We start from the raw sequence: 27,905 nt of genomic DNA on the forward strand, positions 1-27,905 counted from the left end.
CGGTTAGTCATGTCTTCAAATGTACTTTCTGTCGTCCGATGTGTGACATAAAGTACTGCAAGTCATTTTGACAGATTGCAATTCACACCCCAGACCACTTGGTGGCGAGTGAGCATATTAATTGGCTCTTGTCTCTCTTGCTTAGTAGCGTAAGAGTCGGTTAAGAGTCGTTAAGTTTCGTTTATCTGCCGGTCGAGTGAGTGGCTGCAGACTCTCGGTTTGCTAGTGGTCAAGTCGGGTGGTATGTTTTGTTTCTCTGCCGAGTGAGATGTGAATGGTGCCCTTTATATCCGACTCAACTGAGCCGGTTAAATAGACGTCTAGATTCAAATTTAAATGCTATTGAATATGTCATTATCATATCATTCTTGTTTGCTGCTGCTCCCACTATGATATACTTGGATCTAAACATCGTCCGAACGACTCCAAATGACACCATTTTTTGAGTAAATGATCATATTTTATGCCAGAAATAAGGTCCAGGTTGCAAAAAACGGTAATTCTAAGTCCTCATATCTGTTTAGAGCATCATCAGATAGGCCTAAGCATCTACTGTGTTATGATGTAGACAAGTCAAGGAAAGGATCCAGACACAAAAACAGGACTTTAATGAGCTGAGTTTAACAAATGCTGGAGCGGAGTTCCAAAAAGAAACAAAAACAAAAAGCAAAACAGAGAAGGCAAATGCATTAGAAAGAGCACTTCAAAAATAGGTTAAACATTGATAGTTGGTTTGCCGATAACTACCACAGAGGTGACTGAAGAACTGGCAATGAGTGGGAGAGTAGAGAGTCCTTAAGTAGAGTTCAGCTTGATTGAGATGCAGGTGATCAACAGCCCAGCCCCAGCATAAAGACCAGCAGCAGCTGGGCAAAAAATGAGACAGCCAAACAAATACAGATGCAGACCCACAGTGGCCAACGAGTCACCTCTAAACACTACTGTATTTAAGTTTCTTTCCAGTTTCTGTGTAATCCATTATTGTGAATTTAAATGTTATGAGGAAATGGTCAGACAAAAGAAGATTAAGTAATTGTCAAACCTTCAATATGCCTTAAGGGGGAACTGCTGTTTTTTTACAACCTGGACCTTATTTCTGGCATAAAATACAATTGTTTACTCACCCATATAACTTTGGTGTTATTTGTGTGTTGTTCATCAGATATTTACATCCGCGTATGTCCAGTGGGAGTGACTGGGGCAACGCAACGCATCTTCTAAATAAAGCATTATCTACCGCGAAACTCGTTCATTTCACCAATGTTTTGTTATGACACGCTAGTGCTATTGCCTGTTGAGCCCGGCTTGAAGTAAGATCTAAATTGTGATAACAATGAGTTGGTTTATATTCTGAGAAAAGCCAATTTAATCTAATAATGAAGTAAATGAAGAGCTGAGGCTGTCACTGACAGCATCCGTATAGATGTTAAAGTCCTCTACTATAATGTCTTTATCTGTTCTAAGCACTAAATCACACACACACACACAAAAAAAAAAATATCAGTAAGTAAGGAGCAGGAGGGCGATACAGCACAACAAAAAGAATACTGTTTGTGTTTTTCCAGTCCGGATAAGCAAAACTAAGCGTAAGGCCTTTAAATGAATTAAAGCTTTGCTTAGGTCTAGGATTAATACACTGAAAAAAAATATAAACACAACACTTGTTTTTGCTCCCATTTTTCATGAGATGAACTCAAAATCTAAAACATTTTCTATATACACAAAATAACCATTTCTCTCAAATATTGTTCACAAATCTGTGTAAATCTGTGATAGTGAGCACTTCTCCTTTGCCGAGATAATCCATCCCACCTCAGAGGTGTAGCATATCAAGATGCTGATTAGACAGCATGAATATTGCACAGGTGTGCCTTAGGCTGGCCACAATAAAAGGCCACTCTAAAATGTTCAGTTTTATCACACAGCACAATGCCACAGATGTCGCAAGTTTTGAGGGAGCGTGCAATTGGCATGCTGACAGCAGGAATGTCCACCAGAGCTGCTGCCCGTGAATTGAATGTTCATTTCTCTACCGTAAGCCATCTCCAAAGGCGTTTCAGAGAATTTGGCAGTACATCCAACCGGCCTCACAACCGCAGACCACGTGTAACCACACCAGCCCAGGACCTCCACATCCAGCATGTTCACCTCCAAGATCGTCTGAGACCAGCCACTCGGACAGCTGCTGCAACAATCGGTTTCCATAACCAAAGAATTTCTGCACAAACTGTCAGAAACCGTCTCAGAGAAGCTCATCTGCATGCTCGTCATCCTCGTCGGGGTCTCGACCTGACTCCAGTTCGTCATCGTAACCAACTTGAGTGGGCAAATGCTCACATTCGATGGCGTCTGGCACGTTGGAGAGGTGTTCTTTTCACGGATGAATCCCGGTTTTCACTGTTCAGGGCAGATGGCAGCCTTTTATTGTGGCCATGTTTTAGATCTTTGAGTTCATCTCATGAAAAATGGGAGCAAAAACAAAAGTGTTGCGTTTATATTTTTGTTCAGGGTAGTTTTTGCCTTCTTTGAGTACAGAGTGTGAGGGAATGTCACCACCTGCTGGATTAGCTACTGACTGCACCATTGGACCACACCAAATCCACACCAAAAAAGAAACTACTCAAATCCACATATAGGATGGAAGCAGGCGAACAAGGGAATGTTTTTTGGCAGTGTTCTTGATGTCCCACTTTTGGAAAAAAACGTGGCTGGGAACTTTTGCTGAACATCAGTAAATGCTCCTTCACCCAGTGGGGATTCAGTTAGGTCTCTGACATATTTGCTGATGCTTAAACCTCTCTAAACTGTGGTGCACAGCAGACGTCTTGACTCGTCAAAGTCGTCAAAGGTTTTTTTTTCTTTTTTTTCCTAATCTCTAGATGCTCTAATGATTTCTTAATTTTAATAGAGAGTAAAATAAATGGAAAAGTTAAAAGATGACACTTACTGACTTACTCTTACCATTGTTTGTATTTGAGACCATAGACAGGACAGTGTTTAAGCATTTTATTACATACATTAGATTGGTTTATTACAACTGGGACAATGATAATGGTTACCACAAAGGAAGAAAAACACAGTTCCCTCTTAAGTTTGAAATTTGGAGAGGGATCATTCTCCTTCCACCAGTAGGGGTCAAGAGATGTGTGTGTTCCCTCATGATCACTCTGCACAGTCCATGCAAAGATCTGAGTTTAAGTAAATGCTAAAATCAAAACAAAACATAATGTAAAACTTCCATTCATAAAAAGAAACTTTTTAAATAGCAAGGTTCCATATTTTATTTTATTTTATTTTTTTTAAATCTTCAACTAACCAGTCTTTAGAACAAAAAATCTTTTTCTAAAGCATCAAAAATTACACTTCGGTCATAGTGTAGTGGCCGTAGTGGACCTAATTCACATTCTCCTCACACATATTTTCACTCTAATACACATGCATTCCAGCAAAACGTGTGTGTGTCTGAAGAAAGTACGTATATATTAAGAGAAAAATGTATGTATGTGAGTGTGAGAATTTAGTGGAAATGGAAAAAGTATAATGGATAAGGAAGATGGGTCATTAGTTGCATTCTGATTGCCTGAGAAGCACTAGCAGGGACATATTCAGGATTAACAGATTTTGCATCATGACATCCTTGTCCTTGCTGCTTGTACAGTAGACCACAGACACAACTATGTCTGAATTCAACCACAGCCCTGTGGAAAGTGACATGATAAAGGTTTCAGGCTTGGCAACCTGCAGTTAGGCCAGGGTTTACACCTGCTTTATGTTCTTCTGTAATACAAGTGAAGACTTGCATTACGTTCAGTGCCCTATATTTATCTTTCAGTATAGATCATCATCCTTCTTCCAAGACCATCAAGTAATGAAGATTAAATATCGTCTGACTCTTGTAATCTCATTCATTTTAGTTTTGCAGCAATGAAACTTGGAATGCCTTTTTGAAAAATGTTATAACAAAGCACAGTTTGTGTTAACTGCTAACAGCTGCCCTCTTCATCTCAAACATGAGATAGACACTCATACTCTACGAGTCCAACATCTATATCCCTGCAGTCTTTAGCTCCATCACACATATGGCGATTTATTGACATCATTTACAATAGCAATATCTCACTTACAGTACTTTATGTCACACATCGGACGACAGAAAGTACATTTGAAGACAGGGCTGAACTGACATCTATGACATGGTTCATAGATGTTGTTATCTTTTGGTCTTTCCTCTTGTCTCCTCACCACTCCAATTGCTCATTACAGAAGTGGTCTTCTCCAGACTTTCTATACTGTTTGGCAGTCACATGAGAGCCTACCAATACTTTGGTGGGCTTGAACACATGACTAACCGAGCATAAACAAGCAGTTTAGCCAGCAGCTACAACAGTGTGTAGTCTGGGGTGTGAATTGCAATCTGTCAAAATGACAGATTGCCTTCAGATTTTTCCGTCGCCGTTTTAAAAAAATAAATTTCTAATAACATTCATAATATTTTCAGTTCTTTAGTTACCTAATCCCACCACTGCCAATTAGTTTACTGCTAATAGCCAGACACATGTAATATGAAAAATGAATAATGATGGACAAAAAGTAATTTAATTAAACATTTATTCATTCAGCTCTTCATCTCCAACAAGTTCACACTTTTATATTAATTTTTAGTTGAGACAAAAAAATAGTAGACCCTTGAGTTGTACATCAAGGATGTGCACTGAGAGATTATGAGATTATTAAGTATGACATAGTGATATAGGTAATTCAAGATCAAGTGCTGCATGATAGAAGATCATTCATTCATTCATTCATCTTCTGTAACCGCTTATTCCTGTTAAGGGTCGCGGGGGTCTGCTGGAGCCTATCCCAGCTGTCATCGGGCGAGAGGCAGTGTACACCCTGGACAGGTCACCAGTCTATCGCAGGGCCTGATAGAAGATCATTTCAGATATAAATTTTAAATCAAGCATATATTATAAAAATATTTGCATTTGTTGTCTATTGACAAAAACCTAGTTGTATTGAGGAACGTGTAATAAAAATAAAGTTTAGGCAGTAGTGCAAATACACTTGTGATTAGTGAAAGATCAGCATAAGACTTATTCAACCGATTTCCAAGAAGAGAAACTCATCCTGTATGTAATGAATGAGAAAAATGTGATTACTACAGGGTAGTGTTGATGCTCTCATTTCTTACAGGTACAGTATTTTTGTTCTTAATTTGAGAAGTTTTAGGGAGTGTTGTCCTCCAACCACTTTCTGATCTCGTCCTCATTCCTCCTGACCCATTCGATGTTGTTCTTCACTGTCTCCAGTGCCTGCTTCCTTGGCATCTCCCCGGCACCAGCATCTGGTGTTAAACTGAAGAAATGCTCCATCTGAAAGATTAGCATAGAAAATTGTGTTATGAAGAGCCTGAACACAAGTGTCAACCCTAACGCGTGTGAAGAGTAAATGGCTGGTATTTATATAATGCTTTATTACCTATAAGTACTCAAGGAGCTTTACAGTCAAAATGACACATTTATTCATTCGTCCACATAAGCACACATTCATGTACCACTGCCGAGGACTAGGGGTAACTTGGGCCACAGTATCTTGCTGTGTCTTGAATGAATGATAAGATAAAAAAAACACCAGTACACACCTTCCACAACTGGAGCTCAGTGTTATAAGTAGTGGTTATTTGATTCAATAGGCGACCAAGGTTCCTGTCATTGATGGTGTACCTGTTAAAATCAAACATGCACACCACACACATCCATGCACACACACAAACACACACAAAAGCATAATCCGATCAACAAAATTATAGTTTATAAAGGCACATCAGTGTACTCTGCATGGACGACAGCTGTGAAATAAGTAATTAATGGAGGGAGAGTTAGGCGTTAGATCTCATAAATATTTATGGTGAGATTTCTGCACCAGCAAACTTGAGGAGACATATCACAACTGGATTCTGTTTGAAAGCATACTGTAATACTGGGAATGGCCAAATGGGGCAGCAGCAGAATGTTGCTGCAGTGTCAAAGAAAAGTTAAGAGCTTTGAAGTTTGCCAAGTTTGAGAAAGCCAAAGACTCAAACCATCAAGGTGGTCATGGTTAGATCACCTGTCTGTTTTACAGTGAACTCCACCATATTTTGGGTGACAAACCCAACTGGCAGTCATGTTACATATCATGTCTTTTTCCAATGCATGAGGGTCAGTGCAGGACTGTGACTGGTTCACACCAGAAACTGATCATAGGAACAGTGTTTCAAACATTTTGATATGAGCAATTAATCTCAACTGAGCATCAAACTTTGCAGTGTGGATTTAGCCTAACCTGAAACATGGTAATGTGACCCTTACATTGAAAACATGTAATGTATGTATGTTGTGTTTACAGCTTGTTTTGCTTTCTATAAGACATGACGAATGTCAAATGATTAACACAGTCTGTTTGTCCACAGTTGTTGCCTTGTTGCACTGACCTGTTGACAAGGTAGTTCCAGTTGTGTGTGGTCCAGTCCCAGGCCATACTTTGGCCCAGAGTGTTGTAGGACACGTACCGCACCACAGTGAACAAATCCTGACTTCTGAATACACTCTCGTCTTTAGTAGCTTCTAGGAGCCTGTAGGACATAACAAAGTTTATTCTCTTTCAGCGAACATTGAGATGAGATGAGATTACACACCTCACTAGTGTCTAATGCATGACTTGAATTGAAAACGTTTTATGCTTAGAGTAATTTAGTGCATTACATTGTGGAAGATCACATTATTTTGTATTTGTGGGTTGCAAAGGACAAGAACAACACATCTTTCCATCAGTTTATTACTAAATCCCAAGAATGTGTGACATGCAGGGAGAAACAGTATGTGAAAAGATAACATTTACTACATTCCTCAACGAAGTTTTCTCAGATCTGGAAGAAAAAAAACTGAGTATATTTTTCCACCACAGATGACTTGTGGGCAGCAAACAAGAGTTTTATGAGATTAAAAGCACACTGGATTCATCCCCCTACTGCAGTCCATGAAAGCTGCGACTACATGAGACTTTCTTGGTTGTCATATCATGTAGATACACATCATATTGCCTAATTATGAAAATAATACCACTTTTACAATAGTTTCTATTGTTTACACATTCTAGCTATATCAGATCGTTTATTTAATTTCTGCTGCAGAAGTTACCATTGCAAATCTACACAAATGATATTCCACTCTGGGACAAAGACAGCAAGAAACTGTTGCTTTTAGCACCAGTTTCCATCAAAGTAGTGTTTGCATTATCCACACTGAACTAAATCACACTCTGATGACATGTATGACAACCATACTTCCTTTTTGGTCGTTTCATGCATTGTCCTCTCACAAAATGGCTTGCTCACCACAGGAGTGATGCCGTGAGAGCTTACAGATTCCTTATTGATCATAAATACACACAGAGAACAAACAGGCTGTACAAACAAATTATTCAACAGCTAGAGCTCAACCTTGACCTGCTAAGCTCACAAGCAAAAGGTTGAATTCATCATCGGAAATGCAACTCTCCCTACCTGGCTCACAACAATAGACCTGTTTGCCAGCAACCGAATGAACTGGTCATACACAGCTCACAACAATAATTGTGAACAGACAGATTGCCAACGATCATGTTAACTATTGTCTCTAAACCTCTACTGATTTTATTTATCCATTGAATATTATTGTTGCGACGGTTAATTATTGGGTAAGTGGCCTTACCAGACTGCTTAGCTGACGAGCAAGTTATGTCTCACACTTGTGCCCGTGTGAGACATAACTTGCTTTTCTTCTTGTGCAAACTAACAAACCTTTCAATCAGGCACCGTTAAAATCACAGATTCTTCCTTTCCATTATGACTCTACAAGAAAGGCACAGGCCTGATCCAATCTATGGTCTCATTAAAAATCAGTCATGGTCAGCCATTTGGGAAAATTAGATGATTTTATTTACCTATAGAGAAGTTCCACATTCTCCACAGATGCCAGTCCATACAGCAGCTTGTCCTTCTCCTGAGCCAGAGAAGTAGTTTTGTACCTCTGGAACATTGTTGTCCACTTTTCTTCAGTGCCTGAGTTCTTCATGCCATATCGATATACTAGCAGTCTCAGGTTTACTGATACACTGCAGCAGGTCAAACAATCAATAAAAGTAAATGTTAGTTTGTCAGAGATTTAACTCAGATTAATTGGCTATAAATAATCCACAAACATGTTGTTGTACATGTAGGCTATAAAAAACAAAGAGTCTACCTGGTATTTTTATTAATCCACTGGTCAAAAATGTTTGAGGCTTCTCTCAGAGCGTCCGGATCTCCCATCTGGCAGGCAATACTTAGCACAGTCTCCCTTAGTAACCTGGCAAGAACATCCAGCAGTCACCATCAAACATTTTATATTGCTGACTGAATAAATGTATGAGTATATGGAACAATCAATACATTTTGTTTAACTACAAAAATATTGTCGGTTACTAATCTTACTTTTTCAAGTGATAAACCTCTCTCACCCCAAACCTTTCAAACGTTTGATAGTGTTCATGTACAAGCATCTCACTGATAAACAAAGGAATCTCTTTTTATGTCTGCCTTAAATATTATGGCTACATCTTTGACCATATATGATTAAATGTAACAATTCCGCTGAAAGGCCATAAACTGCTGTGTGTAACAATAACTACTGCCCCAAAATGTGTGGCCAACATACAATATATGACTGAACTCCTTCACTCTCACTTGATAAGTGTATTAATGGGGGTTGACAGTGTTGTTAAAAATTATATGGATGAGCAGTATTTAGGCTAAAGAATTGTTATGTTTTCCCAACTGAAAGTCCTCAGTAATAAAAGAATGTTGACAATGCACTCAAGACACCATCAGTTACTGTATTTTTCTCTTGTGTTCCGCAATTCACCAACAGTTATGTTTACATATTTTCAACTGCATTACTTATAATCCTGGTTTTTGGCTACCTCCTGCCTGTGCCTTTCAGTTTTTTGTGCTTTGGGGCTCAGAGGTTACCGTCACCCTAACAGTTCAGACAAAATCCTGAAGTTTTTTGTTTTGATATCTGAAACATCTTGTATAATACAAATTGCTCCTGCACCGTTCTGTCTGTTCTCCTTCATCATTCCATCCAAGTTGTGCTGAGATCTTCTTAACGTAGTCACGAAACAGTGTCTGGAAAAAGTGGAAAATATATGAACTATACGAAACAATGCCAACCCAGTTAATATCCAAAAAATAAGGTTTCTACTGTACTATTATGTCTAGAACCCCAGAAAGGCTGCACAACAATAGACTTTTTCAGAACCGTAACAACATCACAGTGCTGTACATATAAATGACAGAAATATATTTCACATACCATGATTACATCAAAATGTAATGTGAGTGCAAAAAGACAATTGGCTGATTTTACTTTGGTAATGAGTTAAACATTTAGATCCCAGATTATAACTCAGTTATCTTGAAGTTTAAAATTTGCTTAACACATCGAGGGATTAGCAACTTGCTTACCTGAAACTTTTGGTAGAGTGGAGTATTTCCAGACAGCATGTCCCGAACATAGGCAATAGAGGAGGCCACACGATCCCAGACTATGTAGTCAGATTCGTTTGTCAAGTATCGAGTAAGATTGAAGGCATTACCATAATCTATAATGTCAGCCCTGAACAGTGAAATGAAAAGGTTTCAGCTTTGGGTTTTGTAAAGTGCCTTGAGACATTTTGGAAGGTTATTGATGCAATATTACTATGAAGTGAACAATAGCCTGTGTATATGCTGAACGAAATTCATTTTCTTAAAGGATTTATTTTTGGTGTATTCTTACCTTGCCAGGGCAAAACCATCATCAATGTAGCTTGCACGATCAGCTGCATCGAATTCCTGTTTAAGACAGAAAACTGAATCAAACAGACACAGTAACAGTGAGATTTTCTTACTGCTCTACACCATAAACATCAGCATGGAAGGAAAATATCTATCTATCTATATCTATAATATATCTAGCAGCATCTGAGAGATTAGTTCACAGTTTTAGTGTTTAGTGTAACATGAATCTAAACATACAACAAATCTGCATATACATCTGCAATAACATTGAAATGCTGAGTTAGTGCTTTTCAGTGTGGATGAGAATGCTGAGTGGTGCTGAAAGCAAAGTGAAACTTGTTTTGCAGCGAGTTTACACCAGGTTCAGTACAGGCACCAAAATACAAGCTGAATCTTAGTACACCTATGGGGTGCTGTAATTATTATTAATTTACAACTTATGTCTTACCCAAGGCATACCTCTTTACTGCATTTAAAGGTTTTACAATGTGCTCTTGCATTAAAGGCACTCTACCCTGTTTGTTTTAACGATACATAATTTTAAATAATTCAGTAATTGTAAGACTGTACAATTTAGAATCATTTTAACAGTTTTGTGATCTTGCACAGGTATGGACATTTAGTGTACATATGACACAATATTTTAGTTTAAGTATACCGATAAGTGGTCCATCAGTACTGGCAATTACAAATATATCTTAAAACTAGATTACAACTAAACGTAAACATCTGATAGACAATCTGTGTAGATCCCTGAGGACAGCTGTACCGAGTGGTTGGTTAGAAGCTGTTGAATGATATTATTCCACATGTGTTCATCATGGTTGACCCTGTAGAATCCGATGTGATCATTGTTAACCTTCAACAGTCCATCCACTGGGGGCGAGTAGTTACTGATGACATGCTCTAAAAAACAACACAGTGATTATGTGTATATTATTCAAAATACAACACTCCTGAGTTGTTATTACTTTTGACATTCTACACACTTGTTTAGAGTAGGATCTGTAATAAAGCAGACAGCCAGAACAAGGACAGAAGGATACCACCACATACACTATGCCACTCCAGCCACCCTTCTCTATGAAGCAGTCCACCCTGTGTTTGGGGGTCTTTCTGTCCAGACCCTTATACTGTGGCAGCATGAACTGAGGTACTTAGGGGATAAAAGAATGCTAAAACTTCGCCATCTTGAGGAACTCCTTCAGGGACTTTGCTGTGAGCAGGTGGTGAAAGTTTGTAATGGCAAACACCTTTGACGAGAGGAGTATACTGTAACTCAGTCTTTGGCAACTCAGGTGTCTTGACAGAAGAAGGGTATTGTTTGTTATGAGGAACCATAGCAGTCACTTAACATTCTCCCAGCACGCACTGCCAGGCCAAAAAAAAGTCGACACCGATAAAAAAAAAAAAAGGCTTTGATTACAACATGCGTTCGCTGTGGCATCGTTTCTATAAGCCTCTTCAATGTTGCAAGATTTATTTCCATCCACTGTTGCATTAAATTTTTCACCAAGATCTTGTATTGATAATGGGAGAGTCTGACCACTGTGCAAAGCCTTCTCCAGCACATCCCAAAGATTCTCAATCGGGTTAAGGTCTGGACTCTGTGGTGGCCAATCCATGTGTGAAAATGATGTCTCATGGTCCCTGAACCACTCTTTCACAATTTGAGCCCCATGAATCCTGACATTGTCATCTTGAAATATGCCCGTGCCATCAGGGAAGAAAAAATCCATTGATGGAATAACCTGGTCATTCAGTATATTCAGGTAGTCAGCTGACCTCATTCTTTGGGCACATAATGTTGCTGAACCTAGACCTGAGCAACTGCAGCAACCCCAGATCATAGCACTGCCCCCACAGGCTTGTACAGTAGGCACTAGGCATGATGGGTGCATCACTTCATCTGCCTCTCTTCTTACCCTGATGCGCCCATCACTCTTCAACAGGGTAAATCTGGACTCATCAGACCACATGACCTTCTTCCATTGCTCCAGAGTCCAATCTTTATGCTCCCTAATAAATTGAAGCATTTTATTTCCATTTTTTTTTCTGATTATTGGTTTTCTTAAAGCTACACAGCTGTTCAGTCCCAATCCCTTGAGTTCCCTTCACATTGTGCGTGTAGAGATGCTCTTACTTTCACTATTAAACATAGCCCTGAGTTCTACTGTTGTTTTTCTTTGATTTGATTTCACCAAATGTTTAAGCGATCCGACCAGGATGATTTTTTTTCCAACCACATTTCTTCCTCAAAGACGATGGTACCCCACTATCCTTCCAGTTGTTAATAATGCGTTGGACAGTTCTTAACCCAATTTTAGTAGTTTCTGCAATCTCCTTAGATGTTTTCTCTGCTTGATGCATGCTAATGATTTGTCTTTTCCACAACCACAGGATGTGTGTTTCGACACGGTTGTTTAAGAAATGAGAAGCTACTCATTGCATCAGTTGGGGTTAAATAACTTGTTGCCAGGTGAAATATAATCACCCGTGCAGTAATTATCCAATAGGAGGCTCGTACCTATTTGCTTAGTTAAATCCAGGTGGTGTCTTTTTTTTTGGCCAGGCAGTGTATGTGCTACAGGCCAAAGCACTGCAATATCCTCATGGCAACATCTGGTCAATCTGCTACTGGTAGCCACAATGGGCTGGGGGGCTCACTCCTGTTCAGTATGTTCATGCCACCACTGTGATGCTGTCTAAAGTCTATACTCTCTATATATTTCTGCATGCTGGCTAGTCTTCAAACCAAGCTGATATTTCTTTGGCTCGTTAATAATGTAGTTGACCAACACAATACTTGTTCCTGGGCATGAATGAGTATAGTGCAAGTATACGACTTGCAGTTGGTTGGTGTGCTTCTCAGGGTACTGAGGTGGTGTCTCAAAGAGACTGAGCAATAGTGAAGCCTTTTAGAGGATGGAGCATAAACAAAATAGAATGATTACTTTTATTATTCAATATACTTGCAATATACATTTTACTTTTGGTCAGACTTGGAAATGAACATGATGAAATAAAAGACTAATGTAAAAATTGGCTTTGGGAAGCTCTAGGAAGAGGGCAAGGTCAGCTTTATTTTAGATAGTATGTCATTACAAACGTATTTAAATTGTGCATACCACTACCTGTTTCGCTCTTGTTGAACATATCCAACACATTCCTGTCACTTTGCACTGAGTGCCATTTCACTGGAATTGTCCACTTGTACCTATAAAAAAAAAAAATAAAATACATTAATTTGTTATTAATGCACGTACATACCAAACATTCTTTCATTCATTCATCTTCTGTAACCGCTTGTTCCTGTTAAGGGTCGTGGGGTTTGCTGCAGCCTATCCCAGCTGTCATCGAGTGAGAGGCAGGGTACACCCTGGACAGGTCGCCAGTCTATCACAGGGCTAACACAGAGAGACAGACAACCATTCACACTCACATGCACACCTACGGCCAATTTAGAATCCCACCGTCCAAAGAGCATGTCTTTGGATGGTGGGAGGAAGCCGGAGTACCTGGAGAGAACCCATGCAGACACAGGGAGAACATGCAAACTCCACACAGAAAGGCCCAGTCGGCCCATGGATTCAAACCTGGGACCTTCTCGCTGTGAGGCATCAGTGCTAACCATCTTGCCACTGTGCCACCCACATACCAAACAAAGATATATAAATTCAGATTAATATTCACAATAGTGATTGCCCAATGCACTCCCCTCTGAGTTCTCGTCTTCACAAAACTATCTGGGTCATATTAAATCTAAATACTTCATTGTGCTCTCAAGCCCATCTCTGCTGTCTTTGCCTGCTACTGGTTCATCCCTAATGACCATGGTCAGTTGATGTTTGTCCATGCCCACAACACTCCTTCTAAAGATCACAGAAGTGCTAAGACAAACCATAGAATGATCCAACAGGTTCCATTCTGACCATCCGTGCTCAGAGGCTCAATGGCAATGTGAATTTGGCCTCAGTGCAGGTCAAAGGAATCACATTCACCTGGTCCATTCTTCAAGTGGATTGTATCAAACCACTAAATGTGTGAAGAGGAGCAAGCACTAGAATGTTTTCCCTTTTTATTGTTTACATAACTGTAATCACTGTTGACAAAATAAACAAAAACACTTAATAGATAAATAAATAAAACACAACAGATTTATAGAAGTGTATAATGTAACAATTAGGGATGGGCCTTTAACGCGTTAATAACGATGAATTAATTACAAAAAAATGAATGCGTTAAAAAAAAATAATGCATTTAATCACAGTTTGTATTCCAAACAAAGCGGAACTTTTGTCAGTGCACGATTTCCTGGTACACCTATTACACTAGTGCACACGTCAGAGCTCGGCTAATGGTAAATGGTGAACGGCCTTGCTTTTATATAGCGCTTTTCTACCTATTGGTACTCAAAGCGCTTTACAGTCACAGACACATCTACCCATTCGCTTACAAAAGCACACATACATTCACACACCGGTCCCATGCACTGGGAGCAACTGGGGGTTCAGTGTCTTACTCAAGGACACTTCGGCATGTGGCACATTCCAGGGAGCGAATCGCTAACCCTCTGGTTTGTGGACAACCCGCTCTACCTACTGCCGGGGCGGCTGTGGCTGCCAAAATGGAGGACTCACATTAAAGCACGTTGCTAGGACTAATGGAAGGCAAATTTTATTTTAAAAAACTACCTGATGGAAGCCTTGATAAAAGCGGGGTTTTGTGCAAATTGTGCAAAAAAAATAAAAATAAAAATAAAGTTTGCATACTGCAGCACTTCAACCCTAAGGAGCCATCAAAATGCAAAGCATGTTGCAGTGAGCACAGAAACCGTCGGACCTCTTAGCACTATCAGTCCCGGTCCAAGTATGGACAATACCTGTCGGCAGCCTAAACTTTCATTTATTTATTTATTTATTTATTGCCATTTAAAGTCAATACTGTTCTGAAAAAGTACTTAAAATGGCACTTTAACTTTAGGACTGTTCAGTTTTGGCCAGAGATATTTTCTTTCTTTTTCTACTGTTTTGAATTGAAATGCAATTAAATGCATTTTTCCAGACATTAAAAGAGCTTGAGTTTACAATATTCATGTCTGTGTTTATTATTTGATTCACTCGTCTACTAAAATCCGTTTAAATTGAATTAGAATTAAATAGCTTAAATTTAATCGCGTGCCACCCCAGTAACAATACATGAATGAAATATTCATCCCCTTAAAGTATCTCCCTGTAAGAGTCTTGAGATTATTATTATTGTTATTGTCGCTTTAAACACATTCTTCCACATTTTCTCACCAGTATGCTCTCTCTCTGCTGGCTGTCTTTGATTAAATATAATAATAATAATAATAATAATAAATTTTATTTATAAAGCACTTTACATCAAAGATCTCAAAGTGCTACAGGTTAAAAAGAAGAAGAAAAGGTTTAAAAAAATAAAATAAAAAATTGTTTTTAATTGTTTACTTTTCACTTCTTTATAGAAATAAATTCACTTAGGTATCTGATTTTCTTTGTTTACCCACAACTGGAAATTGTATTATTGTATTGCACACCAATCAGGCAAAACATTATGACCACCTTCCTAATATTGTGTAGGTCTCCCTTGTGCCTTTTAAACAGTCGTGACAATCAGAGAATGGACATGGGTCTTCTGAAGGTGTCCTGTGGTGTCTGGCAACAGAATGTTGTTAGTGGTGGCCTTTGGGTCCTATGGGTTGAGGGGTGTGGCCTTTGTGGATCAGGCTTGTTCCAGTACGGGGTTGGGGTGCCTGGTCTGGTCTAGGTGGGTGGTACATGTCTGTGTAACATCCACATGAATTTATGGTCCAAAAGTTTCCCAGCAGAACCTTGCATTGTCACAAGATGATCATTATTATTTTACTTCTTCTGGCAATGGTTTTAGTGTTGTGACCAGTGTTGTGGGTAACGCGTTACAAAGTAACGCGTTAGAGTACTCTAATTACTTTTTTCGTGTAACTTGTAACGTAACGCGTTAGTTTCGTGCGTTAAGTAATCAGTAACTTCGTTATTTTTTTTTAAAAAGTAATCCGTTGCTTTAAGAATTACTCCGGATAAGGAAAGAAAAATTCCGACTGCAGCCTGCTTTTTGTCAGACAGTACTGTGCCACCTGCGGATGTGTCAGCGGAGGCGCAGCGCTGTGATGATGCGTCTGTGCCCTGCTGACCTACGTTACCTGTGTGGGTGTGTGTGTGAGTGCTTTCGAACCGCCGGCAGGATGGCAGAGAGGACAGCTTTTGAATCGTGGAAGTACGCACATTATTTTCAATTCGCCAGCGAAAAGGACAAGAACAACATAACGGTAAAATGCACACTCTGCGTTGGTGAAAAGCTTCTGTCGACCGCAAAAAATTCCACTTCCAATTTAAAAAAAAACATATTGTATCCAAGCACCACTCTATCACCCTGGTATTGTTATCCTGCAGAGTTAATTTGGTTGGATGAATGACTTTATTCATTGTCAGGACTTCTCAGTGCATTTAAAGGAGGCTGTGTGTCGCTGAGTTGCAGCATGTGCGAGGCGCTGCAAACGGCTTTTAATTTTTGGTAAGGCATGAGTACTCTAACGCGTTACTTTTATTCATAGGTAATGCTGTAATGTAACAGATTACTTTTAACTGATGGTAACGTTGTAACCTAACTAACTACTTTCCAAAGTAACTATACCCAACACTGGTTGTGACTGATCAATAAATTATATTTATACTTATAATAGATTTTAGACACCTGTTGATACCCAACCCCTAGAGTTAGGATTCATGGTTCTTTCAAGAAGACACTGCCCACATTTGATGGTGGTCATAGATCATGTGACAAATATCTGATGAATGTCTAATTTTGTTAAGCTGCTTTTTTGTGTCGTGCAATAGCAATTGGTGGTACCAAATGACCTGTGCAAACTGAGAGCCCCTGTTCAGGAAGTCAGGGATCAGAAGCTGTCTTATACTATGTAACAAAAACGTCAAACTGATTCTAAAACTGTTGTTTGTCATGTGTCACTGTGATAGCAAGTGAAATATGATTATTTGTATTTGGTCAGATGGTTATTTGTATTTATAGGAATGCCTGATATACTTAAGAATCTAATTTGTACATCCCTAAGAGATATATCTGTCATTTTAATTGTCTTAGATAGGCTTCTACACTTATATGGCTTATATGGGGCTGTGGTTCAGTAGGTAGAGCGTGTTGTCCACGAACCAGAGGGTTAGCGGTTCGATCCTGCAATGTGCCACATGCCGAAGTGAATGCGTGTGTGCTTGTGTGAGCTGTAAAGCGCTTTGGGTACCAATAGGTAGAAAAGAGCTATATAAAAATATGGCCATTTACCATTAAAAGGAAACACAGGAAAGTGCACTTCCTCCTAACATATAACAGTGTGGACCTGTGAAATCTTTAGACTTTTTGTAATGTGTGATGACTCTAAAATGCAAGGTCACAGTTTTACTCCGATGCCATCAGAAACAGTCCAGGAAATTCCAAGCAGCTTTTTTCCACTGTAAATCAAAAATTGCACATATTCGCTCTGCCCTTTTTGGTCCTCCCACCCAAACTGTTCCTACAGCGTATACTGTCTCACAACCCCTAATCTGCTTTCCTGTGGTTTCATCAGAAGAGGTGCAGAACATCATCAGGAAGATGAAATCCTCTACCTAACCCCCCTGATCACCGCTATTATAAATCATTCCCTCCAAACTGGTCACGTTCCCCCTGCCTTAAAAAATGCCATAATCAGACAATTACTCAAAAAACCCACTCTTGATCCGGATGTCCTATCCAACTATAGGCCCATTTCCAATCTCCCCTTCATAACGAAAGTACTTGAGAAAGCAGTTGCCACCCACCTTCTGGACCGCCTCAAACATAATAACCTTTTTGAAAAATTCCAGTCCGGTTTCCACTCCGCTCACAGCACAGAGACTGCCCTCGTCAGAGTCACAAACGACCTCCTCATGTCATCTGATGGTGGCTCTCCCTCCCTCCTCATCCTCCTGGATCTTTCTGCTGCTTTTGACACTGTCGACCATGGCATTCTTTTAAACCGGCTCCACCTCACCACTGGACTCAATGACACTGCTCTCAGTTGGTTCAAGTCATACCTCACAAACCGGACAGAATACATCTCCCTGGGTCACTCCAAATCACATCCACACACAGTCACCTGCGGTGTCCCCCAGGGATCAGTCCTTGGCCCCATCCTCTTCATCCTCTACCTCACCCCCCTTGGCCAAATCATCAGCCGTCACAAAATTTCATTCCACTGCTATGCTGATGACACACAGCTTTATGTAAATGCCACAGCTGCAACCCCATCCTCACTGTCATCCCCATCAAAACTCACCTCCTGCCTGGAGGAGATAAAGTCATGGATGGAGCACAATTTCCTCCAACTAAACAGCTCCAAAACCGAAGCCATACTGATTGGCACCCCTCACCAGACCAAATCATCATCCATAACCAGCATCACCTTCTCTGGCTCCAACATCCCCCTTTCATCAACAGTCACTAATCTTGGTGTAAAAATGGACTCTCAACTCACGTTTGAAGCCCATATAAATCACCTCTGCAAGACCTCCTTCTACCACCTCCGTAACATTTCCAAACTCCGCCCCATTCTCTCCCTCTCAGATGCTGAAAAGCTGGTTCATGCTTTTGTCTCCTCCAGACTGGACTACTGTAACGCACTTCTCATCGGGATTCCTAGCAAGAGTCTGCAGAGGCTTCAGTACATCCAAAACTCTGCAGCTAGGATCCTGATGAGAGTGCGGAAACATGAGCACATTACCCCCATTCTCCACTCACTCCACTGGCTTCCCGTCTCCACCAGGATTGAGTACAAGGTTTCCCTCCTCACTCACCAATGCATCCATGGACACGCACCCCCCTATCTCAAAGAAATCATCAGTCCACAAAACACAACACGCTCCCTCCGCTCCACTCACTCAAACCTCCTCCACATACCCAGAACCAGACGGAGGACCATGGGAGATAGGGCCTTCTGTGCTGCTGCCCCACGTCTGTGGAATGCCCTCCCTGACACCTTGAGGGCACCACAATCAACTGACTGTTTTAAAAAAAGGTCTTAAGACATTTCTTTTTAGCAAAGCTTTTGGTCCCCTTTAGATGTTTTTTTTCTTTTTTAAAACCTTTTCTTCTTCTTTTTAACCTGTAGCACTTTGAGATCTTTGATGTAAAGTGCTTTATAAATAAAATTTATTATTATTATTATTATTATTATTAAAACAAAGTGATGTTGTAACACGATGTTGTTATCGTTATCCTAAAATTAATTTCATCTTTCTTACTGAAGAGGCGTAGGAGGGTGGCTGGCATCTGCTTTAGGGTCCAGCAGGAAACGCTTTTGGCTCAGTTTAGCATTTGTCTCCGAGACAGATAGATGCAACACAGGATAACCCATTTGTTTGGTCCATGTGTCCATGACCTCTTCAACTGGCAATCCACTCACCTAGGCACAGGGATAAAATTTTATCTACTGTTCAGAACAAAGAACAAATACATTTTATTTTTATTTTTTTCCACATCTGTGAATATTAAACAAGGGATGCCAGGGAAAACACGAGTCACGTGCTGTCCAAAGATGAAGTTCTTAAACTTACACTGGCAAGAGATGCCCAGAAGTTTGCTGTTTTGGCATTCTTGAAGTAATAGTCTTTCAAGTATTTCTGTTGAAAGAAGAAAAAACATGCTCTCATCACTCAGCTGCTGCAAGACTTGATAACTTGAAAAATGAACATAGTGTGACATCTCTTATGTATCTGTCATTAAACTGTTAGCCCGAGACTTACTCGACAGCCATCTCGGAACAAGTCTTTACCCATCCAGTCTTCCAACATCCTGAGAATGGATGCTCCCTGGAAAAATTTGAAGAAAAAAAGAAACAAGTACTTTTGATACCCATCCCTTATTTGCATTTAATGTATCTTGTTTACATTTAATGTATCTTGTTTGTATGTAATGTATGCTTTTAATGTATGTTATTGCACCCTCGGGAAGCAAGGTTTTATAAACCTTAAAGTTTGAGCTTTTCCAGTTTTCTCATACCTTGCTGTATGAGATGGCATCAAACACAGAGGTGATTTCTGCTGGGGTCGACACATTCACAATGATTGGATGAGAGGAAAGAAGGGCGTCGTCTACCATAACAGGAAGCACATCGCTGATGATCATAATGTCTCGCTGTATAAGCACAGGAACACATACAGCATGTTTAACAGGGCTGAGATCCTCAAATTGTCTGGTACTATAGAACTCACCATGCCCCAGGTAGGTTCAGCTTTCTCCACGCCGATGTACTCAAAGAAACTGGCAAAGCCCTCATTTAGCCAGAGGTCATCCCACCAGTCCATGGTTACAATGTTCCCAAACCACTGAAAAAAGACTATCGACTTGAGTTTCGAGGAGCCCGACAAAACAAAAAGCAATTTCACAGGGATGAATGTTACATTACATAACAGACCACTTCACAGTACTGCATACAAAAATGAGCATTGCTTCATTAATAACTTCTAATCCAGGACTACTCAGGACTATACTAGTTAGTGACTAAGTAGTTTTTCATTATGGTTCTTTAGTCCAAGCGTTTCATCTGACAAAAGAGTGCTATACTTACCACTTCTCGCAAAATTTCTTGTCTTGTTTTTCCTGTAATAATTCCCTAATAGTTTGTGATATTCCATCACCTCATTCTTTAGATTTGAATGTGCTGGTGTAGTTCTGTTTCCAGCTAAGGTTAATCAATCTTCTTGCCAGCAAGCTGAAAAATGCACATTCTGTTCTTCACTGTTTTATAATATGTTAGAGCCTAAAATATGTTAGATCAAAATAAGCAGTTTCTTTGTGTAGGTCAGTTGGATGGTTGGCAAAGCAATTCTTCCTGTTTATTTTGATTTCTGTTAGAACGTTTTTGTAATTATATCATATAGATTTTGTCCAAACAAATTTAACACAGAAGTTACTGTGGGGTCTGACTTAGAGTAGGGTTGGAAATGTACAGGCAAAAATCATCTGCATACAACAAGACATCTCCTGTGCATCTCCTTGCCTACGATTCCTCTTACAATCTCAAACTGTCATGTAACATCATCAGCTGTATGTTGTATTTGTATCATCAGATAGATTCTACATGTACGCTTTAGTCAGATGTATGTATCTATGACAGATGTATGTTTATCTCGTTCCTCCTGCTGTTCTCTTCTCTCTCTTTTCTGTCTGTACCCGGCTGGCGTTAGGCAGATGGGTCCCTCCATATGAGCTGGGTTCTGCTCAAGGTTTCTTCCTGTTAAAAGGGAGTTTTTCCTTGCCACCGTCACCTTCAGGCTTTCTCTGGAGGTTTCAGGTCGCATTTTTTAAAGCATTTTGAGACAATTTGTATAGTTATTGATGCTATATAAATAAAATCGAATGGAATTGAATTGAATCCTCCTCTGGAGATTCCATTGGAATAAACTGCCTACAGCATGCAGCGTTTCTTTTGCAGATTTTGTACGTTTTCATGAAAGTTCTTTTGTTTCCTGCTCTTGCCACCCTTTGCCACTGCATTTGGGTCCAACAATATTACACACACTCTGGGCAAAGTAAAACTTAACTGCGGGCAACAGAAAACTTGATCATTAGTTACAAACAAAAAGGATAAACAAGTTTAAATGTGAAAACAAGATTAAGATTAAATTATACTTGACAAAACAACATGAAACTAAGTCCTAAGAAGAAAAGGGAGAAAAAAACTAAAGGTGATAAGAGGATTATCTTATCTTATCTTAAGAAAGTGACTGCTGCAGACTCAGCTTTTATCATCTAAGAAAAAGCTGAGTGTGCACTCATGCATTTCCAATTTTACTGGCACAATTTTTTATCTTTGTCTTTGAAAGTTCATCTTCGACCTAACTTCTGGTGATTGGTTAAGTTTAACTATACACACAAAACAATCATTTGTTACGCTTTTCATCACAACCAAATCCACAAACGTGAAAGAAATTGCATTATGTAGTAAAACACAGTACATATTATAGTGTGAATGATGAGTAAAGTAAGCACAGCAGGAAACAAATGAACTGTCATAACTTTTAAATCTATTACTAAATGAAAATTATTGCACTGTATATAATAATGTAATGTAATGTATATGTATTAATGTATATAATGATATAACTGTGATATTTTTGTCAATAAACATAGAAAACAAGTTATATACATGACACATGTATGCCAAGATTGACTCTCATTGACTCTGTGAGATATAAAAAACAGGATTTTGATCATTACATCAACTGATGACGTGGGTTTGAAAATATTAGAACCTATAGGTTAGGATATGGTTTAAACAAAGATAAGTAATGTCAAATCACTGCAAGTATGTGTGCCTCATTTATGATTGTCTTTTATCTTAAACTGAGAACAGAGAAGAGGTGTGTGTGTCTGAGAGACGCTAGAGTCAAGAAAGCCGATTATGGCATCAGGTGACAGATGAAAATAACACCGGTCCAAATGATCTCCGAGGCTAGAGTAAAGACTAAAGTTCTTTACTCTTGTCGTCATCCATATGAAATACTTGTTGAAAAACTGAAATGATACAAAAAATACAGTGGATGCAAACTAAACACAAACAAGTCCATGACCATGTACCCTAAAGTGTTTGGGCATCTGGATCTAGCTGTAGTATTTTTTGAGTAATGGACTTTTAATCAAAATATAAAATATGTTGTGCCAACTAAACACAACCATGGGCACAGTGGTGGGGACCTTTCTGGGGCCTTCCTGTGTGGAGTTTGTATGTTCTCCCTGTGTCTGCGTGGGTTCTCTCCGGGTACTCTGCTGATTCTGAAGGGATTTATAGTGCTTTTACCTTGAGTCTCTGAGAGTCTAAATATCTGAGTTTAAAAACAAACAAACTGTTCTTCTCTCTTGTTGCCTACTACATCGTGCGGAAATTGGAAGTCCACAGTCACCAATGTTGAAGTAATCCTGAAGTATGATGCTTCTCTTTACTTGAGGGGACATGGAAGATGTAATTGTCAGTAATGATTGAGTAGTTACTGTTTGGTTGCACTCAGTGTTAATGTGCTTCTTAACTCTACACTGTAAATATTCAATGTTTATTGCTCAGTGCATGTGAGAAGAAGACCTTGTAAATTTAAAATTAACCACAACCAATTCCTTATTGCTGTAACTTAATCAGATAACAACATGTTATGGACTGTCACCAGAGCTCTTATCTCTCATCATTGTAAAACAGCTTTTATGTTGGAATACAATGTCCCAAGACTGTGCTTCATAAAAAAAAAAATATTTTTAAACATTTACAATTCTGGACTCTCAACTTCTTGCTGTTGATATGCTATTGTTCATAACAGAGCATATTAAGAGAAGGAGGTTCTGTACATGTGTAAAGTTCTTTTTAGCCAGATGATCATTTATTGAAAAGTTGGAAAAGCAAGTCTTAAATGCTTAGTGTCTGGCTCCACACACCATCAATATTGATAGTGCATATATCACCATCAACAGCAAGCCCAAAGGAACCAAGACCAAGTTACCCGTAATGTACAGTATGTATGTATGTATGTATGTATGTATGAAGCTAACTCATAAATGAAACTAAATTCATGATATTATGTTTGAAATCATCTGAAGCAGGTGTGTTTTTGAGAGAACCTCTGATGTTTACTCAGTCAGTTTTTCTGATCAGCCATACCTGCTAATAGCATGAAAGCATCTTTTTGTCATTTGATACAGAGCATTGCCAGTAGACACAACCAGAGAAGTGTTTACTATGAATGCTGTGAATGTTTTCAAACTGAATGAATGATTGGACCTTTACCAAGACCCAACTGTCCTGAAACATAACATGCCTGATTTACATGCTCAGTGATTCATCCAATAAAACTGAATGTTTTCGTACATTTTCAGCAGTGAAGAAAAGGTGCCCTATAAGAGAGGCCCTACCACATTCATCGCATGCATTGCACATACACTGTATATTCTATGACACAAATACAACAAGCAGAGGAAGTAATAGGTATTTAGATATTGTTACCTGATGAACCAGTTCATGGGCAATAACACTAGCTACACGCTGCTTGTTGTAGGAAGATGACTCTTTCTCATCAAACAGCAGGTTTGTCTCCCGGTAAGTGATGAGGCCCCAGTTCTCCATGGCACCAGTACCAAAATCAGGAATGGCTATCTGATCTAGATCAAAACCAAAACAACACAGTGAATATTCATTCTTGTGAAACAGTTAAATAATGACTAAATGTGCGGCTTGATAACTGCTCTTGAGATTGGCACTGAAGCTGGAATGGAAATGATTTTATTAGCTCTACTACAATTATATTGCTAGTGCGTAGTATGCAGTTCACATAGTTTTCTTAGTGTTCCAGTTACTATTTAATATGGAGTGGTTGCTATGAACATGAAAACAAAACACATAAAAGTTTGTCTAAGCCTACCCAATTTTGAGATGGAGTATGTCATGTTGAAATATTCCTCAAAATAGTCAAAGATGACCTTGGTTGTGTCAGCTGCATATGTTGCAGTTCCTGACTGACTTGGCTGGGTGTAGATGTTCAACTGCAAAGGAAGACAAAACATGTATATGTTGGTTATGTGTTTGACAGATAGACTATACCACAATACATTTTGTGTGAGTGATGTCATTGATAGTGAGAAACAATTGTAAACTCACAGGAATTCCTCTTGAAGAAGTTCTATTCACACATTCAAACTGGTGCACAGCAAAACACACCAAATAGGTACTCATAGGAACTGACTTCTGGAAGGATGTTTTCACTTTATCGTCAGATACGCGTAACGTGGCACCCTAGAGTGGCAGAACAAGAGGTTAATGGGCTAATGGGAATGTCATGCTGCTTATCTCACTCAATATTGCCTAAAAACAGAGGCACAAAATCGAAAGATGGTCTGTAACCCCTTTGTTGGGAATTGATCATGCTCCAGCAAACATCTCTCAGGCAATTCACAACATTTAGGCTTTATGGAACCTATGGCTTTATGCAGTGAAGGACAGAAGAACAGTGACGTAGTCGTTCACGTTATCTGAGGTGAATTTGTTTACCACAAAATGGCTCAGATTCTTTTTTTTTTTCTGTAATACAACCATTTAAGATTGACTCATGTCACAGCAAAAACTCTTCCAGGGTGTAGAAAAAAGAGCAAGAGAGAAAATAAACCAGTACAATCAGTACGGGTCACGGAAGCAACATTAACTCAAAGAAATCTTGCCATTATGCCTTGCGAAAAACATTTTTATTCTGTGCCTTTTCTGTTCATCTACTGTCTCAGAAGTGCATCTTGAAGAGGGCTATTGATGGGGCAGTGATGGGCTATTGTACCTAGTGTGGTTAGAATTGTAGAGCCTTTGGTATATGGAATGTAAGATGTTTCTAGTACTAGTTACAAAGCAAGTGAAAAAAAAAAAAACTTCATGCTAGGCCTACTCGATTTTCTCTAATCCTACCAAAACAAGATTTCTAGCTGTACAACTTTCTAGCATTGTTGGCTTGAGTAGTACCTCTTGAGGCATGTTGGACAGAGCTTTATAGTTATTATCATGAGTGATGGAGATACTGTAGGTGGCTTTCTTGTTGGGTTCATCAAAGCAGGGGAATGACTTGCGGGCATCAGTTGGCTCATGATCAGTAGCAGCAATCTTTCTGGGGATCAAATAAAGAACAGATTATTGCACTAAAAGTGCAGTAAGATTTTACTCAACAAAGTTACTGATTAATAGTGTATATATAAAATATATTCTGAAGCAGGTGTGTTTTTGAGAGAACCTCTGATGTTTACTCAGTTTTTCTGATCTGCTATACCTGCTAATAACACGATCTTTTTGTTATTTCATACAGAGCACTGGCAGTAGACACAGCCAAAGAAGTGTTTACTATGAATGCTGTGATTGTTTTCAAACTGTATGAATGATTGGACTTTTACCAAGATATCCAAAAAAGGTTCAAAAAAGGCAACTGGACTTGTAGAATTTTTTGAGAAGACGTTTCACCGCTCATCCGAGCAGCTTCTTCAGTTCTAGAACTTTTTTTTTTTAACCCTTTTTGGATATACCATGACCTGGATGACTGAGAACCTTCACAGGCACTTTTACCAAGACCCAACTGTCCTGAAACACATGTCTGATTTACATGCTCAGTAATTCATCTAATAAAACAATAAATGTTTTCATACATTTTCAGCAGTCTAAACCATCTAAGCATGCACCACAATTGCAATCCTCTATAACTGACACAAATCCCAGAGGAGCCCAGAGGACAGTGCCTACATTTTGCAGCCACTTACAGCTAATAAGTGTTTGTTCAAGTACAACTTTTCGTAATAACTCCACATATGTGAAGCAAACCTTTATTCAATAGGAGGTCTTGTCTTGGCTTAAGACAAGACAAGATGAGACAAGAAATTGATAGTTTGACAAAACAATATACACTATCTACCTTTTCCTGGAGATTTCCACAAGCATGTCCACAGCATTGACTGTATAGTAACTGAACAAATTATATCCGCTGACATCATGCAGTACAACCAATAAACCAACTACACTCAAAGAGTATTTTGAGGTGGTATTGTCAGACTTTACCGTTTTAAATAGTATAATAATGTCAAATGAGTCAATTGACTTCATCGTGCCATGAAAATATGTTGTTTGTGTTACATACAGTGTAGAAAAACTTAAAGGTCCATTATTTTGTTTTAAGTTTTACATGTTACATATGAGTTTACTAGTTGGCATTGGTGAATAAAATCACAAAACTTACTTGGTGATACCATCCTCTTTGTAGATAACTCTGTAGAATCCCACCACAGAGCCATTAAGCCAACCCTGAAAGTCCAGACTAAGGATATACACCTCTTCTTGGCCAGTAACAGGCAGCTCCTCTGTGGCCTCCACAACCACATATTCCTGAGGTTTGTATTCAAAACAGCTTTTCACTGCTACTTCCCTCTCCCCGCCTGCACTGTTTAGAAACCTCAGCCTGGGTAGAGTGCTGACAAATGTCTCCCTGATGTGGAGCCAAAGATGACGGGTAGGCTTTCCGACTTTCACATGGATAGCCACAGTGCCGGAATAGGTGTCATCAATAAGGTTTGGCTCCAGGTGCAGGTCATAATGGACTGGATTTACATAGCTGGGCAAACGGAAATTCCTCCAGTCCCCGCTGGAATCTGTGGAAGGTGCACATGGCCCTCTGCCAGGTAGAGGAGGCTGTGTAGGTCCCGCTGTAGGTGCTGGTGTGGAGGGGGTGGAAGAGAGGCCCCCTCCAGTTAGTGGGGGCTGTGTAGGCCCCGCCGTAGGTGCTGGTGTGGAGGGGGTGGAAGAGAGGCCCACTCCAAGGCCCACTGCCAAAGAGCACACTGCCACCATCACACAAATGATGACTACGTGCTTACCTTGAATGCAATAACGCTTCTGCTGCTTCTCCAAATCCATGCTTTCTACCATGGTGACTTCCTACCTAAAAACTTCTCTGGAGAAAAACACAACTTTTTAAAGCGAGAGCTGCAGGCTTTGGCTCCTATTCATGTATGTGTGTAAGCTGATCCAAAGCTTGCCTCTTTGGTGCTGAGGGGTGGAGAAACAAAAGAGGAGGAGAAGCAAGGATCTGTCAGTGGAGAGAATCTCACATATTGAACATGGTGCTGTTAACACCCCTACTCCAGTTAAACATCTACAATATGCCGGTAAATCAGTAGCTAATCTTTAACTTTCTGTGTGTTGTGTTTCAAAAATGTGCTGTTTATTATGTAACTGAACAGGAATATAGCATGGACTGCAACTAACTACAAATATGAGAGTCACTGTGTGTATGTTTGTGTCTGAATTTGTTCTGTATTTCAGTCACCAGAGTGTCTTAAATTTCAAAGTGACATAGTTGTGGTGGAATCCGCTGACAGTGGCTACACAGGGAAGAGTTTATTGTTTGGACATGTGCCTACAATTGCTCTTCGCTCATAATTGGTTGCAACAGAAACAGTGAACAGACAAATAATG

General features: G+C 39.5%; 1 protein-coding gene across 1 annotated transcript; it reads right to left on the reverse strand.

The window, feature by feature from the left end:
- Positions 1-4,518: 4,518 nt before the first annotated feature.
- enpep (glutamyl aminopeptidase) lies at positions 4,519-27,814 on the reverse strand. Its single transcript, XM_084569853.1, has 20 exons — positions 26,671-27,814; positions 25,416-25,557; positions 24,570-24,704; positions 24,334-24,454; positions 23,919-24,073; positions 20,143-20,256; positions 19,931-20,065; positions 19,675-19,740; positions 19,486-19,551; positions 19,174-19,334; positions 12,976-13,058; positions 10,611-10,747; positions 9,840-9,895; positions 9,527-9,677; positions 9,114-9,187; positions 8,262-8,366; positions 7,963-8,133; positions 6,473-6,613; positions 5,642-5,723; positions 4,519-5,372 (listed from the first exon to the last, which is right to left on the reverse strand). Exons 1-20 carry the CDS (start codon positions 27,354-27,356, stop codon positions 5,226-5,228), a joined length of 2,928 nt encoding a protein of 975 aa, XP_084425979.1. The 5' UTR covers positions 27,357-27,814; the 3' UTR covers positions 4,519-5,225.
- Positions 27,815-27,905: the final 91 nt, after the last annotated feature.

The sequence above is a fragment of the Chelon labrosus genome (assembly GCF_963514085.1).
Source record: "Chelon labrosus genome assembly, chromosome: 20".
Lineage (NCBI taxonomy): Eukaryota > Metazoa > Chordata > Actinopteri > Mugiliformes > Mugilidae > Chelon > Chelon labrosus.

Coding starts and splice junctions, on each gene's coding strand:
- enpep (XM_084569853.1), bottom strand. CDS start 27,356: ATGGTAGAAAGCATGGATTTGGAGAAGCAGCAGAAGCGTTATTGCATT. Junction 25,558..26,670: donor AAAGAGGATGGTATCACCAA/GTAAGTTTTGTG, acceptor TTTGATCCCCAG/AAAGATTGCTGCTACTGATC. Junction 8,367..9,113: donor GAAGGAGAACAGACAGAACG/GTGCAGGAGCAA, acceptor TGTTCTTGCCAG/GTTACTAAGGGAGACTGTGC.